The sequence below is a fragment of the Dermacentor variabilis genome, chromosome 8 (assembly GCF_050947875.1).
Source record: "Dermacentor variabilis isolate Ectoservices chromosome 8, ASM5094787v1, whole genome shotgun sequence".
In the NCBI taxonomy this organism is placed as follows: domain Eukaryota; kingdom Metazoa; phylum Arthropoda; class Arachnida; order Ixodida; family Ixodidae; genus Dermacentor; species Dermacentor variabilis.
The window spans coordinates 101,288,188-101,301,617 of NC_134575.1; the positions used below are offsets into that span (position 1 = coordinate 101,288,188).

Sequence of the window (13,430 nt, forward strand, 5' to 3'; positions counted from 1 at the left end):
AGAGGATGAAGGGCACTGAAACGGCTTCTCACCTGTGTGAGTGCACAAGTGGTTTTTTAGGTGGCTCTTTCGTGAAAAGCTCCGAGAGCATGAAGGGGCACTGGTATGGCTTCTCGCATGTGTGGGTGTGCAGGTGTTTCAAAAGGCTGGCCTTTTCTGAAAAGCGCCGAGAGCATTAAGGGCACTGAAATGGCTTCTGCCCTGTGTGGGTGCGCAGGTGTTGATTCAGGTGCCTCTTTCGCATGAAACTCCGAAAGCATGAAGTGCACTGATATGGCTTCTCGCCTGTGTGGGTGCGCAGGTGTTCGTTCAGCTGGAACTTTCGCGAGTAACTCCGAAAGCATGAAGTGCACTGATATGGCTTCTCGCCTGTGTGGGTGCGCAGGTGTTCGTTCAGATGGCCCTTTACTGAGAAGCTCTGGGGGCATGAAGGGCATGGAAATGGCTTCTCACCTGTGTGGGTGTGCAGGTGTTCATTCAGGCGTTCCTTTCGCATGAAACTCCGAAAGCATGAAGTGCACTGAAATGGCTTCTCGCCTGTGTGGGTGCGCAGGTGTTCGTCCAGGCGCCCCTTTTGCGTGAAACTCCGAAAGCATGAAGTACACTGATATGGCTTCTCGCCTGTGTGGGTGCGCAGGTGGGATTTCATGCTGGCCTTTTGTGAAAAACTCTTAAGGCATGAAGGGCATTGAAATGGCTTCTCACCTGTGTGGGTGCGTAGGTGCATCGTAAGGCTGACCTTTTGTGAGAAGCTCTTCGAGCATGAAGGGCACTGATATGGCTTCTCACCAGTGTGGACGCGCAGGTGGATTATAAGGTTGGCGTTTTTTGCGAAGCTCCCAGAGCATGTAGGGCACTGAAATGGCTTCACACCTGTGTGGGTGCGTAGGTGCCTCCTAAGTCTGCCCTTTTCTGAGAAGCTCTTCGAGCATGAAGGGCACTGAATTGGCTTCTCTGTGTGGGTGCGCAGGCATGTCGTAAGGCGTCTCTCTCGTGAGAAGCTCCGAGAGCATGAAGGGCCCTGAAATGGCTTCTCCTGTGTGTGGGTGCGCAGGTGGGATTTCAGGCCGGCCTTCGTTGAGAAGGTCCGAGAGCATGAAGGGCACTGAAATGGCTTCTCTGTGTGGGTGCACAGGTGTGTCATAAGGTGGCTCTCTTGTGAGAAGCTCCGAGAGCATGAAGGACACTGATATGGCTCCTCGCATACGTGGGTGGGCAGGTGCTTTTTCAGGTAGGCTTGTTGTGACAAACTCGGAGAGCATGAAGGGCACTGAAATGGCTTCTTGCCAGTATGGACGCTAGCATGTGTTTCCAGACGAGACAGTTCATCAGTCTCACAGCCACATAATTGACATTGGTGGAGGCGTCCTTGCTTCAAATTGTCACATCTGGCAGTTCCCAGAGGAATAGAAAGCCTCGATGCTGCAAAAATACAATAAAAGTAAAGGTTGTCAAATGCCAAAGAAAGAACAGAGATGCTAAATTTAATTACACGTCTTGCTTTGTTTATTTCTGAAATCTTGAGGGTAATTTCAAGTATGATTAGACAAAGAACACCTAATGGCACTTCTTAATTTAGCCAATATTTCTGCATCTGAATGCTTCACGACCCTGTCTGTGAAGTGCAGCAATAAAAATTATTTTTTTTTGGAAAGCCAAAAGATTACAGTGACAGAATGTGGGGTGTTTGAAGGCTTTTGTAGGTTTCTACGACCCTTAGAGAAATGTTTAAAAATGCTTTGACCCAGCTTGCTCTGCCATACTCAATAAGCAAGTATGCCCTACTGAACAAGACAGTCAAAAGTCGAGAAACGGCATGGGAGCTTCTTGTGGGGTTTTATAAGTGGTTTGTAGGGGAGCTAAACCCTCTTTAATAGCTGGCAGAATTGTGCCAGCCTAACCTTCCACTTTATATGTAGTGGCCATTGCATTTGTTGGAACACTTTCAACAATGGTCACAGGGACCATGGAAAAAGGCAGCACAGAATCAGTTTTGAATCATTTCCTTCTTAATATTTGCCAAAATGCTGCAGCAATGGCAGATTTTGCTTCTCTATGCCCTCGACTCGATAATTTCTACCTTCACGGTCAGCAGCAGACTCTGCCACTTCGCCTAGACATCATGCATCAATGAAGAAAACACGTGCAAAAACAACATAACAAAACGACCACAATAGCTGTGGAAGGAAGCATAGCAGTGCAGGCCTGGATAACCTTTTCTAGGGAAGTGCCGACCTGCGGCTTCGGTGTGTGGAAAAAAAGTTAGCTACTTTGATCCTATCTATCTCACTGTGGTGGTAGAGCTGCGCAGGCGCAGATGGGCTAAACCATGTTCTTTTTGGGTGGTGTTGGCAGCTCGCCCGGCCACCGCGTATGTAAGTGAACTTCTGGGGCATTCTTATGCTTCTTGAAATTCAGTATATCAGTATTGGCCATTTTTGTTCTATGTAACCATATTTTTTGTGATAATTTCTCGTTATAACAGCGTTTTAAGAAATTGTTCGATGTAAGGAATAATTCGATGTAAACATGTTTGACATTTAGACAGGTTTGACTTTACACATCAGATAGGTCAGATTCTTCGTCCTTGCAAATATTGTGCCCCTTTATAAACAACACGTAGAAGCACATTGGTCCCAGAGAAGTCCTAAACCATTGCTGAGGACAAAACCAAGTATAAATAAATGCATTGGGGCAAGGAAAAGTGTTAAATATACAAACCACAATATTGTCATCTTTATTTTCTGAGAACACGGTTATTTGCCTTTATAAAGATGCTGTTTTTGTATGTGTATAACCTGTGAGAGCACATGTTCCTGGGATGTTCATTTCTGCAGCAATTAATGATAGAAGTTAAGAAAGGCCCTCCATTGTAGTTGTAAACCTTAATTGGCCTGTTACAAACTTGTTTTCTGTATCTGGGTTATACAGTACATTGCATAGATCTATGCTTCTTAGCTGGAACACAAAGGAATGTCCAAAACTTAGTGTGTAAGTAAAATCCCACAGCATCATGGCTAATCATTTGCCTGGTTTAAGCTGTTTCTTGCATCCTTCATCGCCACTACTTTCTCCTTTCCCCTGCAGCCAAGAGGGTGACTGCTGTCTTTTTGGTTGAATGCATGTCCCGAGTGGCAAATGAGGGGGCCCTCAAGCTGCTCTCCTCTGCCGTTCATCACTGACTGTGTGCGCCTCCATTCCTCTGTATGGTTCGGCATCCACATAGCCGACATCCTCGTTGTCTTCGTACACCTTGTTAAACGTCTTGATTCTTGCCGTTTTTCTTCCCGGGGGATACTCTTTATCCACACTGCACGCTAGTGCCGTGACTTTGATGTTGTTTCATATCTGCAACAATATTCCTTCCTTGCCCATCTTGTCTCTGTTTGTTCTTCCAGTCAGTATCCCAGGCTTCTAAAGGTGTCGTTTTCTGGCTTGGTCAGCTTGAGTCTCTCGAGTTGGCTAATTCTATAGGCTTTCACCAGCTATTCCGACGTGTTGTGGACTGTGTTGGTACTGGCACGTGCCATTTTGGAGCAGCTAGAAATGCATTTTATAGCAGTAAACCTGACAATCAGAGCAGGTTGTGAAAGCAATTGCAAACTATAATAATCAGTTTTTACATTGTGCAAGCTACGAGAAAGCAGTAGGTGGTCACTCATTCATAAACTCAATCAAAACACTAAAAATAACCCACTTGTTCATCGCAGTGCTTACAATAGACTGTGACGAAGCGCTGGTGCCTAAAATGAGCCTAGAAACCACTTCAGTGGCTTAGAAAAGCATGGAAGCACTTAAGCATGGTACGACCAGACTTCGGAGAAGTTTTGAGAACATTCAGCGCAATCTTGCCGCTATGAATGAATTAAGATGGACCACTCTGTGAAAATAACTATGCTAATAATGCAGCCAGCCAGATATAGGCAAACCTCCTTCTCTACCTCTCTAAATACATTTGGCTACATTTATTGTTTACTTTTTTATTTTTGAATTCCCACAAGGATTTCTTTTTCACATTATACAAGTCCTTTAAAGTTGAAGTATCGGTAATGTTGATAAAGCAAGTGCTGTCTATAAAAATAGTTCTTGCATAGGTAGTTTATTTGCTCTGGCAAATAACCTTCATACAAACAGAATGGCAAACAAAAATGTTGTCTTTTTTTATTTGATGACTTTTGGTATCTATATGTTTATATTAAAAATTTGAGTGATCCTGCCAAAGAAAACATTTTGTTTTATTCTTAAAAAACAGTTATGTTCCAAGATAAATATCAAGTTTGACACCCAGTAGGTTAACTTCACATTCATAGGAGCGGGTCTAAACAAAACTCACACTGATCCCCACAAACATCTCTACAATTGACATAGCTTATTATGATGAAATGCCAGCTGATGGAGGGCAGTAGTGCAATTACCATAAGCTCTGCCAGGGTTCTAGGAAAGTGTGCTACATGACCTACATCACATGGACGGTTTGTCTGTGTCGGGACTTTCACCTTTCAATGTTAAATTACCAGACTGAATAACCGACCAGAATTATGAATTTCTCGCAAGAACATCAGAGTAATTGCACGGGAAGTCTGAAACTGGCAACATTAATGGCAAAAATAATTTAACTGTTATTACAGCACCAGCGGGATGAAAAATTTACTTAATTTTGCCCAGTGCTGTGGTTGAGTGATATACTGCATACTTGAAATACCATGATGATGGACACCAAGGAGGTGGTTAGCTTTTGCTTGTCTTCCAGCTCGATGCAAATCACACACAGTCGCAAAATGTAGATACAGCAGAGCCTCGTTCATATGTTTTGGAAGAAACCACAAGAAAAAACAGACTAACTGGGAAAATGTACAATCCTAAGTAACTAAAAAAATTTGAGACAACTTTTGTTGACATCTATGTAATACAAAGCGTCGTGCTGATCACTGCGGCACGAGACGCTGATGCATTTTGTTGTTTTCCTAGGGTGTGGTGTTTTCAGAGGGCGACTGGAAACCGAAACGAAATCTAGCTGGTAGGCGACGCCTGATGCCACCGAAGCGAAATGTGGTGCTCACATCACACCGCCTGCAGCAGGAAACGATGCCACGTTTGCATTATCGCCTACTAAAGGTGTGCAGTTTGCTACCAATGGCATTACGCACCATGCGCTGTAAAACAGATATGACAAGATGCTTATCGCAATAGGTTTGGTGGGGATAGCTAAGAGTGTAGGGTGCAACAACCAAAGCAGAGATTTGAAGGGTACCAAAGAAAGAAACTGTGTGCGCAATCGTTATCACGTGAGACAGACAGTTCTATACTGTTCTCGATCTCACGCGCCTCGCACCTTTTCTTGTTCACATGGAATCTTGCGGCCTGAAAACATATGGGTCCTTTTCAGAGCGATCTCATGGGCGCTGCCATGTTTGATCACATGGTGGCACGTCCATTACTTGCCTCAGCTGCCTCCGTTGCCTTTACATTTACAAACGGTGTGTATGGCGCCAGTGCAGCTTAGCGAACCTGTTTCGGGAGATACCATAGACAGTGACTGGATGGATGACACAAAGCTTTGGCGACAGCTTCAGAGAACATGCAAAAGCAATTCGGAAGCTGATTAGGCCATGTCCAAATGGGGCAAGCAAAATGTATTGTTCTTGTTTCAACAGCGAGGCTCAATATGTATTCCAAGCTATCCAAACTTTCTGCTCATGAATTGAATCAGGATTAGCATATTTTTCTTTTCGTTCTTTACTTGGCAAATATTTTTGAAACAGCGGCTTGTAATCCTTGGTGGGGTTACTATCTGATTATTTCTGCCTAATCGCTCGCAGGGGTGCTAAGTGCTGACAGATTTGTTGTTGCTGCGTGCAAGGCTTAAAACGTAGCCATTTCGTACATTGTAATACCTTGTAGCAAAGATTACTAGTAACTCGGTTACTCTTGTGGACCGTCATAGAACATTCAGATTCGACCATTCGTGCGCTATTGGTGTAGTCCGTCATTTATTGTGCATATATGGTGCGCATACAGTCAAACCCCGCTACAACGAACACCACATTAACGAGCATTTCAGATTAACGAACTTTAAAGAAATCCCATGCCGACTGCTTATAGTTTCAATGTAAAAATATTTCACTACTACGAACTTCAGAATAACGAACATTTCAGAATAACGATCGTTATTTAATTTCCGTGTCATCTTAACAACACCTCAGTACTACGAACTCATATCCCGACATGCGAGGATTCTTAGATTTCAGTGTATCCGTCACGGCAGTTGGAGCTCTAAGCTAGCAGACGACGCAGCGCGAAAAGCAAGCGCCTTGCAACTTGCTTCTCGCAAAAACCTGAGATGGCGCGGGAGGAGAAAGATGCGGGCGGGGACTTTTTTTTTTCCTTCTCCGTTGCGGAGGCAACGACGCACCAGGTTTTGTGAGTGGAGAGGCGGGAGCATGGGCTCGTAAAACCTGAGACGGTGCGGCAGAAGGAAAAAAAAAAGTTGTAATTAACGCTGAAGTGGGCCTTTTCTTTTTTCCCTGTTGCAGAGGCAATGCCACATCACGTTTTTCTTGCCTGTTTTCTCAGTTCGCGCGCTGTCACCCTTATGAGGCCTGTCCAACTTGTTTTTCTTCTGGTTATATTATTGTGTTAGAAGTGCGTGCCGGCATTCGCGTTGCCATGAGCTCAACAACTCTAACCACGGCAAAGAAGCGAAAGCAGTTTTCTTTGAGCGAGAAAGTAGACATTCTTCGCGAGATAGAAGCCAGGAAGAAACAATCCGTCGTGGCTAAAGAACGTGGAGTGGCGCGGTCGACGATCGCCACGATTCTCAAAGATAAAGAGAAAATGTTGAAGCACCAGCAAGAATCTCAGCTTGCCCCATCAAGGAAGCGACTGCGGCTCGGCGATTTCCAGAATATTGACGCAGCAGTGCTGACTTGGTTTAAAGACGTGAGAGCACAGAATGTGCCCGTGCCAGGCCCAATGCTGCAGAAGAAGGCGCGGCACTTCGCTGCAATTCTTGAGGTCACCGGCTTTGAAGCGTCTTCTGGCTGGCTCCACCGTTTTCGCCAACGAAACGGCTTAACCTGGCAGTCTGTGTCTGGCGAGGAGAAGGCAGCAGATGAAGCAGCAGCAGCCACGTGGAGGGAGGAAAGCTTCCACGAAATGATCAAGTCTTACGCAGCAGCTGGCGTTTTTAATGCAGACGACACGGCCTGCTTCTATCACCTGCTCCCGGACAAGACAATGCATATTAAAGGAGAACAGTGCAGAGGCGGCAAAAAGTCGAAGCTTCGCGTCACCGTGCTGTATTGCTGCAATGCAGATGGCACTGAAAAGTTGAAGCCTCTGGTGATCTGGAGGTTTTCGAAGCCGCGCTGCATGAAAAATGTAGTGTCGCTGCCGTGCCAGTACAGGGCGAATCAGTGTGCCTGGATGACCCGCGAGCTCTTTTCTGAGTGGCTGCTGACGGTAAACGAGAAGATGAGGAAGGAGGGGCGGCACATTTTGATGATTGTGGACAATTGCTCGGCGCACATTGTCAACATACGGCTCACGAATGTGCGGCTCGAGTATCTGCCGCTGAACTGCACATCAGTACTTCAGCCACTGGACCAAGGCATAATAAGGAGCGCGAAGTCGCACTGCCGGAAGCGCCTTGTTCAGTGGCTGCTCATCAACCTACGCCTGCAGCACTCGACAGCCATCAACGTCCGACAGGCTGCGGAAATGCTGACAGGCGCATGGTGGAGCGTCACGTCCACCACCATCCAAAACTTCTGGAAGAAGGCCAGCCTGACTATCACAGATGGCCAACCACAAACCGATGAACCGGCAGCGGACAGTTCGAGCGAGCTTTGGAGCAAGGTGGCTGAGCAGCTAGCCGTCGATCCTTCAGTCACATTTGACGACTATGTCCAGTGTGACGACGCGACGTGGACCTTACCACTGATGACATACTGCAGAGCATCCAGGGCACGGCGACTCAAGATGAGGAATGCAGCGACGACATGGACGATGACGTTACGGCAGCACCCGAAGACCGCGACGAGTCCGTGTCGGCCACAGATGCGTTGGACTACTTGCGAAAACTCCGCATATTTATAGCCAAAAGCGGCACAGCGACCGAAGGCGTGCATAAGAATGCGGACGGTCTGGAATCGTTCGTGCTGCAGAGTCTGTGCTGCGCCCGTCAGAAGACGATCACGGACTATTTCAAATAAATGTGTCTTGTCTGTCGATCACGTGTGCATTGTGTGAGAAACGAGTTCAAGGAGGTACCGTTTCAAAGGTAGAACGTTTACGTTACTGAAATGCTATTATTATGGCTAATTTTTGGCCTTTCACTATAACGATCTTTCAGAATAACGAACATTTTCCCGCGGTCCCCTGAAGTTCGTTATACCGAGATTTCACTGTATATTCAAATGTGTGCCCGTTGACTTACTGACACGTTAGCAATACAGTGGGCGTTAAGGTTCTGTGCCAGTTGGGGTAGATGTGTGCAGATACTGTGTGCAAAAGGTACTATGACAAGAAGTGACGCTACTCCATTTGCCATTGTTTAACAAGCGGTACTTTTTCTCGCTAAAGGCCGGGGCCAAAGCATTTTCTTTAAGAGTTGGAAATACAATACTTGCGGATCAGCAAGTTTCTGTGTTCTCAAGGAAATACATACAATTCAAAGCGCTGGTAACACATACGGACAGTTGCAGCAATGGTCCACGAACTTACCTACACAGATTCATTCCAATCCTTAATATGCCAGTCATTATTATATAACATTATTGGAGCATAGTGCTTTAGCGAAAACTCAGTTGCATTTCCGCCAACTAATCGTAAAAAAGCAAGGTGGAAGTGATAATGGCTTTGTATTCATGCACTGTCACTGAGGTGAGTTGCTGCCAAAGACGCCATGTAGATGCTCTAAGACAAACAGCTCCGTAGCAAGGGTCAATACGATCACAGTCTGCAGCAGGGAATGGCCGTGCGTTTTGGTTATCACCTATCTTAAGTAGAGCCCCTAACTTTGTGCAGTGGAAAATTTAAAATTCTGCAAATCAAGATAGAGGACTCTGCAAAATTCTGTGGCAACATTGAAGAGACATAAGGTACATGTAAGTTTATTTATTAAGAACTTTCAGATTCCAAACAATCTTGCATATTTAAAACTAAAGGAAGCTGTTGTGGCTGAGCATCAGATGATGCTTTGTACTCTCTTCACTAAGAGAATGGCGATTGTGGGACACAATGTCACCATGGCGACTCAATGATCTTTCTGCATCAACCGAGTTGATCGGCATTGACAGGTATTTAAGGGCAATGGAAAAAAGCATTGGAGTGAGCTGTTCCATCCCTGCCCAGAAAGCCAGAACATCCGAAATCCACACCTGGATTTACTTCTTTAGAAATAAAGGGTGCTAAGTACCTGTCACTAGACTTGAGTTCTTCGACAGACTTGAGGCACATTTGCCATTCAGCAGCTAGCGCTGGTGACTCTTTCCCAAGTCAAGGCACACCTGCAAAATCTGACCTCTTTTCTGAGAGACTCCCAACTTGCAGAGGATCGAAGCACCCCACAATCTTGAACTTCCAAGTGTCAGATTTCTCCAAATATACTAGCACTTTGCTAGCTGCTTTACTCATTGCTGCCTTTATTTTGTTTGCAATCCGATGAGCTTCATGATGTGCAAAGTTTTATTTCTTCTGTCGTTTCAAAATCTTCCTGTGCAGCTGCTTCGAAATATCCCCAGAGTACAAATAAAGCATTGTACGCTTTATGACAGGCTACACGCTGACCCTCAGCTGCTTTCAGCAGTCTGGCAACTTTTTTAACAAATACTGCAATGCATCGCATGCTGTACTTAAGCTCAGTTGAGGACTCTTTCAAAAGTTCCAGGAGAGAATCAACGCATGCAGTTTCTCCATACTTTTCATCAACTTGCCTTAGCAAAGAAGGATAGTACTCAAAGTATGCAGAATGCTGCTCAACAGCTTCAATCCACTAATTCCACCTACTGTTGACAGGTGCTGGAGGTGTTTTGGCACACCGAATCCCGTACTTTTCAAGATGAGATTTATAGAAAGCTCTCTTTCTACTCGACAGCCGTAACGCCTTCTTCATACAGGCGAAAAATTTGTCCACTAAGGGAAAGGATACCTGCAATGCACTGCCTATGATGTTTACTGTATGGGCTACACATGTAATGTGAACAGCACTTTCACAGAGTGGCTTTATGCACTCATTAAATGATTTCACCATATAAGCAGCGTTATCGCTTACAAAGCCTGTTACGTCCTCCAATTCAATTCCGTACTTCGTCAGTGCTCTCGTTACAATACGGCCTACACAGACAAGTTCACTTCATCCACGAATTTACCTTCAACAAGTACAGGTTGCAGTGAAGCACTCGCGCTTCTGGCTGACTCGACGAACATGTTCAAAACCAATTTTGATCGGTCATCGGTGGTTTCAGCGGTAATTACCGACACCGTGGTACCTTGAACCATAGCTTTCAAAGCTGTTTCGTGCTTCTCAAACAATTCTAGAAGTCGGTGGCGGAGCGCATCAAATCCAGGCACCAAATCGCCGTTCCGAACGTGTCTGCAGAAACGTTCTCAGTTTTGGATTGTCCACCTTCTCTAGGGGAATATTCGCAGATATTAACATAACCAGGAATATCACCACAATATCTTGCCTCGTCTCGCCAGCAGTCATTGCGGATTCCAACGGTTGCAGTCGGCTTTGCTTTCCCGGCGTTCCTGAACCCCCAGCACCATCTGCTGATGATTCCTCGCCGCATTTTCTCTTGGAAGAGTCTTTTCCTTCTGCATTCTTACGATGACGGTTGCTATCGATGTGCTCGTCAATAGCTGCTTGCGCCGATCGTCAACTGCTCTCGCACAAACTCGGCAAAAAAGGACTCCTGCATCTTCGTAAAAGCTGCCATTCTTGTATTCTCGAGCACATTCTTTGGCTGTCTTGCTCAAATGAGGTCCTGTGGGAGCCATCTTGATTACCAATTCGAAACACAAAGCAAACAAAAAAATGACGCACTTTCTGTTGAAGCAAACGTTGGATGGATTGATGACTACGGCTATGGCTGAGCCCTTTATTCGGGTGGCGGCTGTGCCACCTAACCAATTTTTTTATAAGGCGAGAATATTTTAATATGAAATTAAATTTCATGATCAGTAAAAGGTGCCGAGGCAATAGAAACCCTCTTACTATTAATTACTAAGAAAATACCACTTTTCCATCACCTTGCCAGCTTTCACTTCATCATCATCATCATCATCAGCCTGGTTACGCCCACTGCAGGGCAAAGGCCTCTCCCATACTTCTCCAAATGCCCCGGTCATGTACTAATTGTGGCCATGTTGACCCTCCAAACTTCCTAATCTCATCTGCCCACCTAACTTTCTGTCGCCCCCTGCTACGCTTCCCTTCCCTTGGAATCCAGTCCGTAACCCTTAATGACCATCGGTTATCTTCCCTCCTCATTACATGTCCTGCCCATGCCCATTTCTTTTTCTTGATTTCAACTAAGATAACATTAACGCGCATTTGTTCCCTCACCCAATCTGCTCTTTTCTTATCCCTTAATGTTACACCTATCATTCTTCTTTCCATAGCTCGTTGCGTCGCCCTCAATTTAAGTAGAACCCTTTTCGTAAGCCTCCAGGTTTCTGCCCCGTACGTGAGTACTGGTAAGACACAGCTGTTATAAGCATTATAACAGCTGTATAAGCTGTTATAAGCACCCTCAAGAGAAAAGTTTATAACAGCTGTGTCTTTATAACAGCTTTCACTTGATCTGTCATTATTAAGATGCGTAGCACATCTTGTCAAAACTGCGGGAAACAGCCTTTCGCTGCTGCGTCAAAAACAACTTTTTTTTAATCACATTTCTGCGAAAGAACATCAATTCCGTGATTTTTCGTGGAATCGCAGAATCCCGGAAAGCTTTCAATAGATGAAGCGCCAAAAGTGACGGCACACAAGAAGAAATACAGACAGGACAAGGCGCCTTGTCCTGTCTGTATTTCTTATTGTGTCGTCACTTTTGGCGCTTCATCTAGTGAAAGCTATGCACCAACTAGCCCCACAACGTGTTTTACTGCAGTCCCGGAAAGCTAGGGCCTCTAATCATAAGTGTGTGGTGCGCTTCCGATTGCACCACATGCTGTGAAGCAGATAGGCAAAGATGGTTATCACAATAGGATTTGCTGTGACAGCTGTGAATGCCGTATGCAATGACCTCTGAGAAGTTACGCAGGTGATGTGCAGCTGCGGAAGCTGGCAAGCTTTCTCAGCGCGTTGAGGAAATTCTTCGGCATCGGTAGTTAGCCACTTGTCTTGATCAGCAGCATAGTGTCCAGCATCGTCTGAGCTTCGCGGCCATAACGTACTGGTGCAGAAAAAAAGCCAAGTTGGTGCAGCAGCAAGCACTTTTGGTACACAGTCCAGTGCACTTGTGTTTATAATATACCATGCAAATTTTAACTGATATAATCGATACGTCATGGAAATGGGTTTGTGTGAGGCTTACCCTGTAAGCGTGGTAGTCAATCATTTTTCATACTCCTTTCCATGGAGGACAGGAACAGTGCTTGAGGTCAAACTTCAGTTTTGAAAACTCAAGGGACACTTGCGGTGCAGGATGGGCGCAGATTTCTGATATTTTGCTAAAATGTAGCAGGATTCGGTGCAATTGGTGGGGCATTAGCATCACTGTGTGGATACCCAAACTACGTAATTTTTCCGCTGTTCTTTTTATTAAACCACTGTTTCGGTATCTCCAATGCTCAATTGATGCTGTACCAAAATGATTAAGCTAAAAACACACTCCAAGTGTTTAAAAAGAGTGATGTCACTGTGGACAACAAAGAAGGAGTCCATAATTGTGCAGAAACATGAGAGTTCACGGATCCATCCTTTGTCTTTCCCATCGCTGAACGCCACATCATGGATTGTTCGAAAGCTCAAAGTTTCGCCTCGCACAAAACGAAGTGCAAGAAAAAAAGTCAGAGGCCGATCTGACAAATTTTTCATTGCAAGCAGCCCTGCTCATGGCTCATCATGCCACCAAGCTGAGAGAAGCCTCATGTGTTGGCTGTTGCTATGGCAACAGTGCAACAACACTCCAGTTGGCATTGATAGGCTCGCTTCCAAGTTGACCCACCATTTCTTTTTTGATCACACCATGATTCCAAGCAGTATGTGAAGAAGTGCGCACAAACTACCGAGCGCAAGAGCAGACGACATTGCGGCCGTCCTCAACAAGAGAAAAAGAAAGACGAGGGAGGCTCGTGGAGCGCGTGAAAAGGGTCTCGCGCAACGGAGATCGTTGGAACGCCGGCGCGACTAGGGCCACCGGGCCTACGGAACCCACATCTACCGGTGAGGTTCACCTGACCGAGCGTCCGTCTTCGGGACA

General features: G+C 45.5%; 1 protein-coding gene and 1 pseudogene across 3 annotated transcripts in view; both read right to left on the bottom strand.

The window, feature by feature from the left end:
* Positions 1 to 13,430, bottom strand: part of LOC142590471 (uncharacterized) — a 216,368-nt gene that overhangs the window by 154,679 nt on the left and 48,259 nt on the right. For 2 of the 3 annotated variants that reach the window (XM_075702618.1, XM_075702617.1), the window contains one exon: positions 176 to 1,422. The exons of the other annotated variant lie outside the window; for it this stretch is intronic. In XM_075702618.1, the coding sequence (XP_075558733.1) occupies positions 176 to 1,422 (1,247 nt within the window). Of the gene's footprint in view, positions 1 to 175; positions 1,423 to 13,430 lie in introns of those variants that run through there. 3 annotated transcript variants of the gene reach the window in all.
* On the bottom strand, positions 9,162 to 11,001 carry LOC142591199 (uncharacterized; annotated as a pseudogene).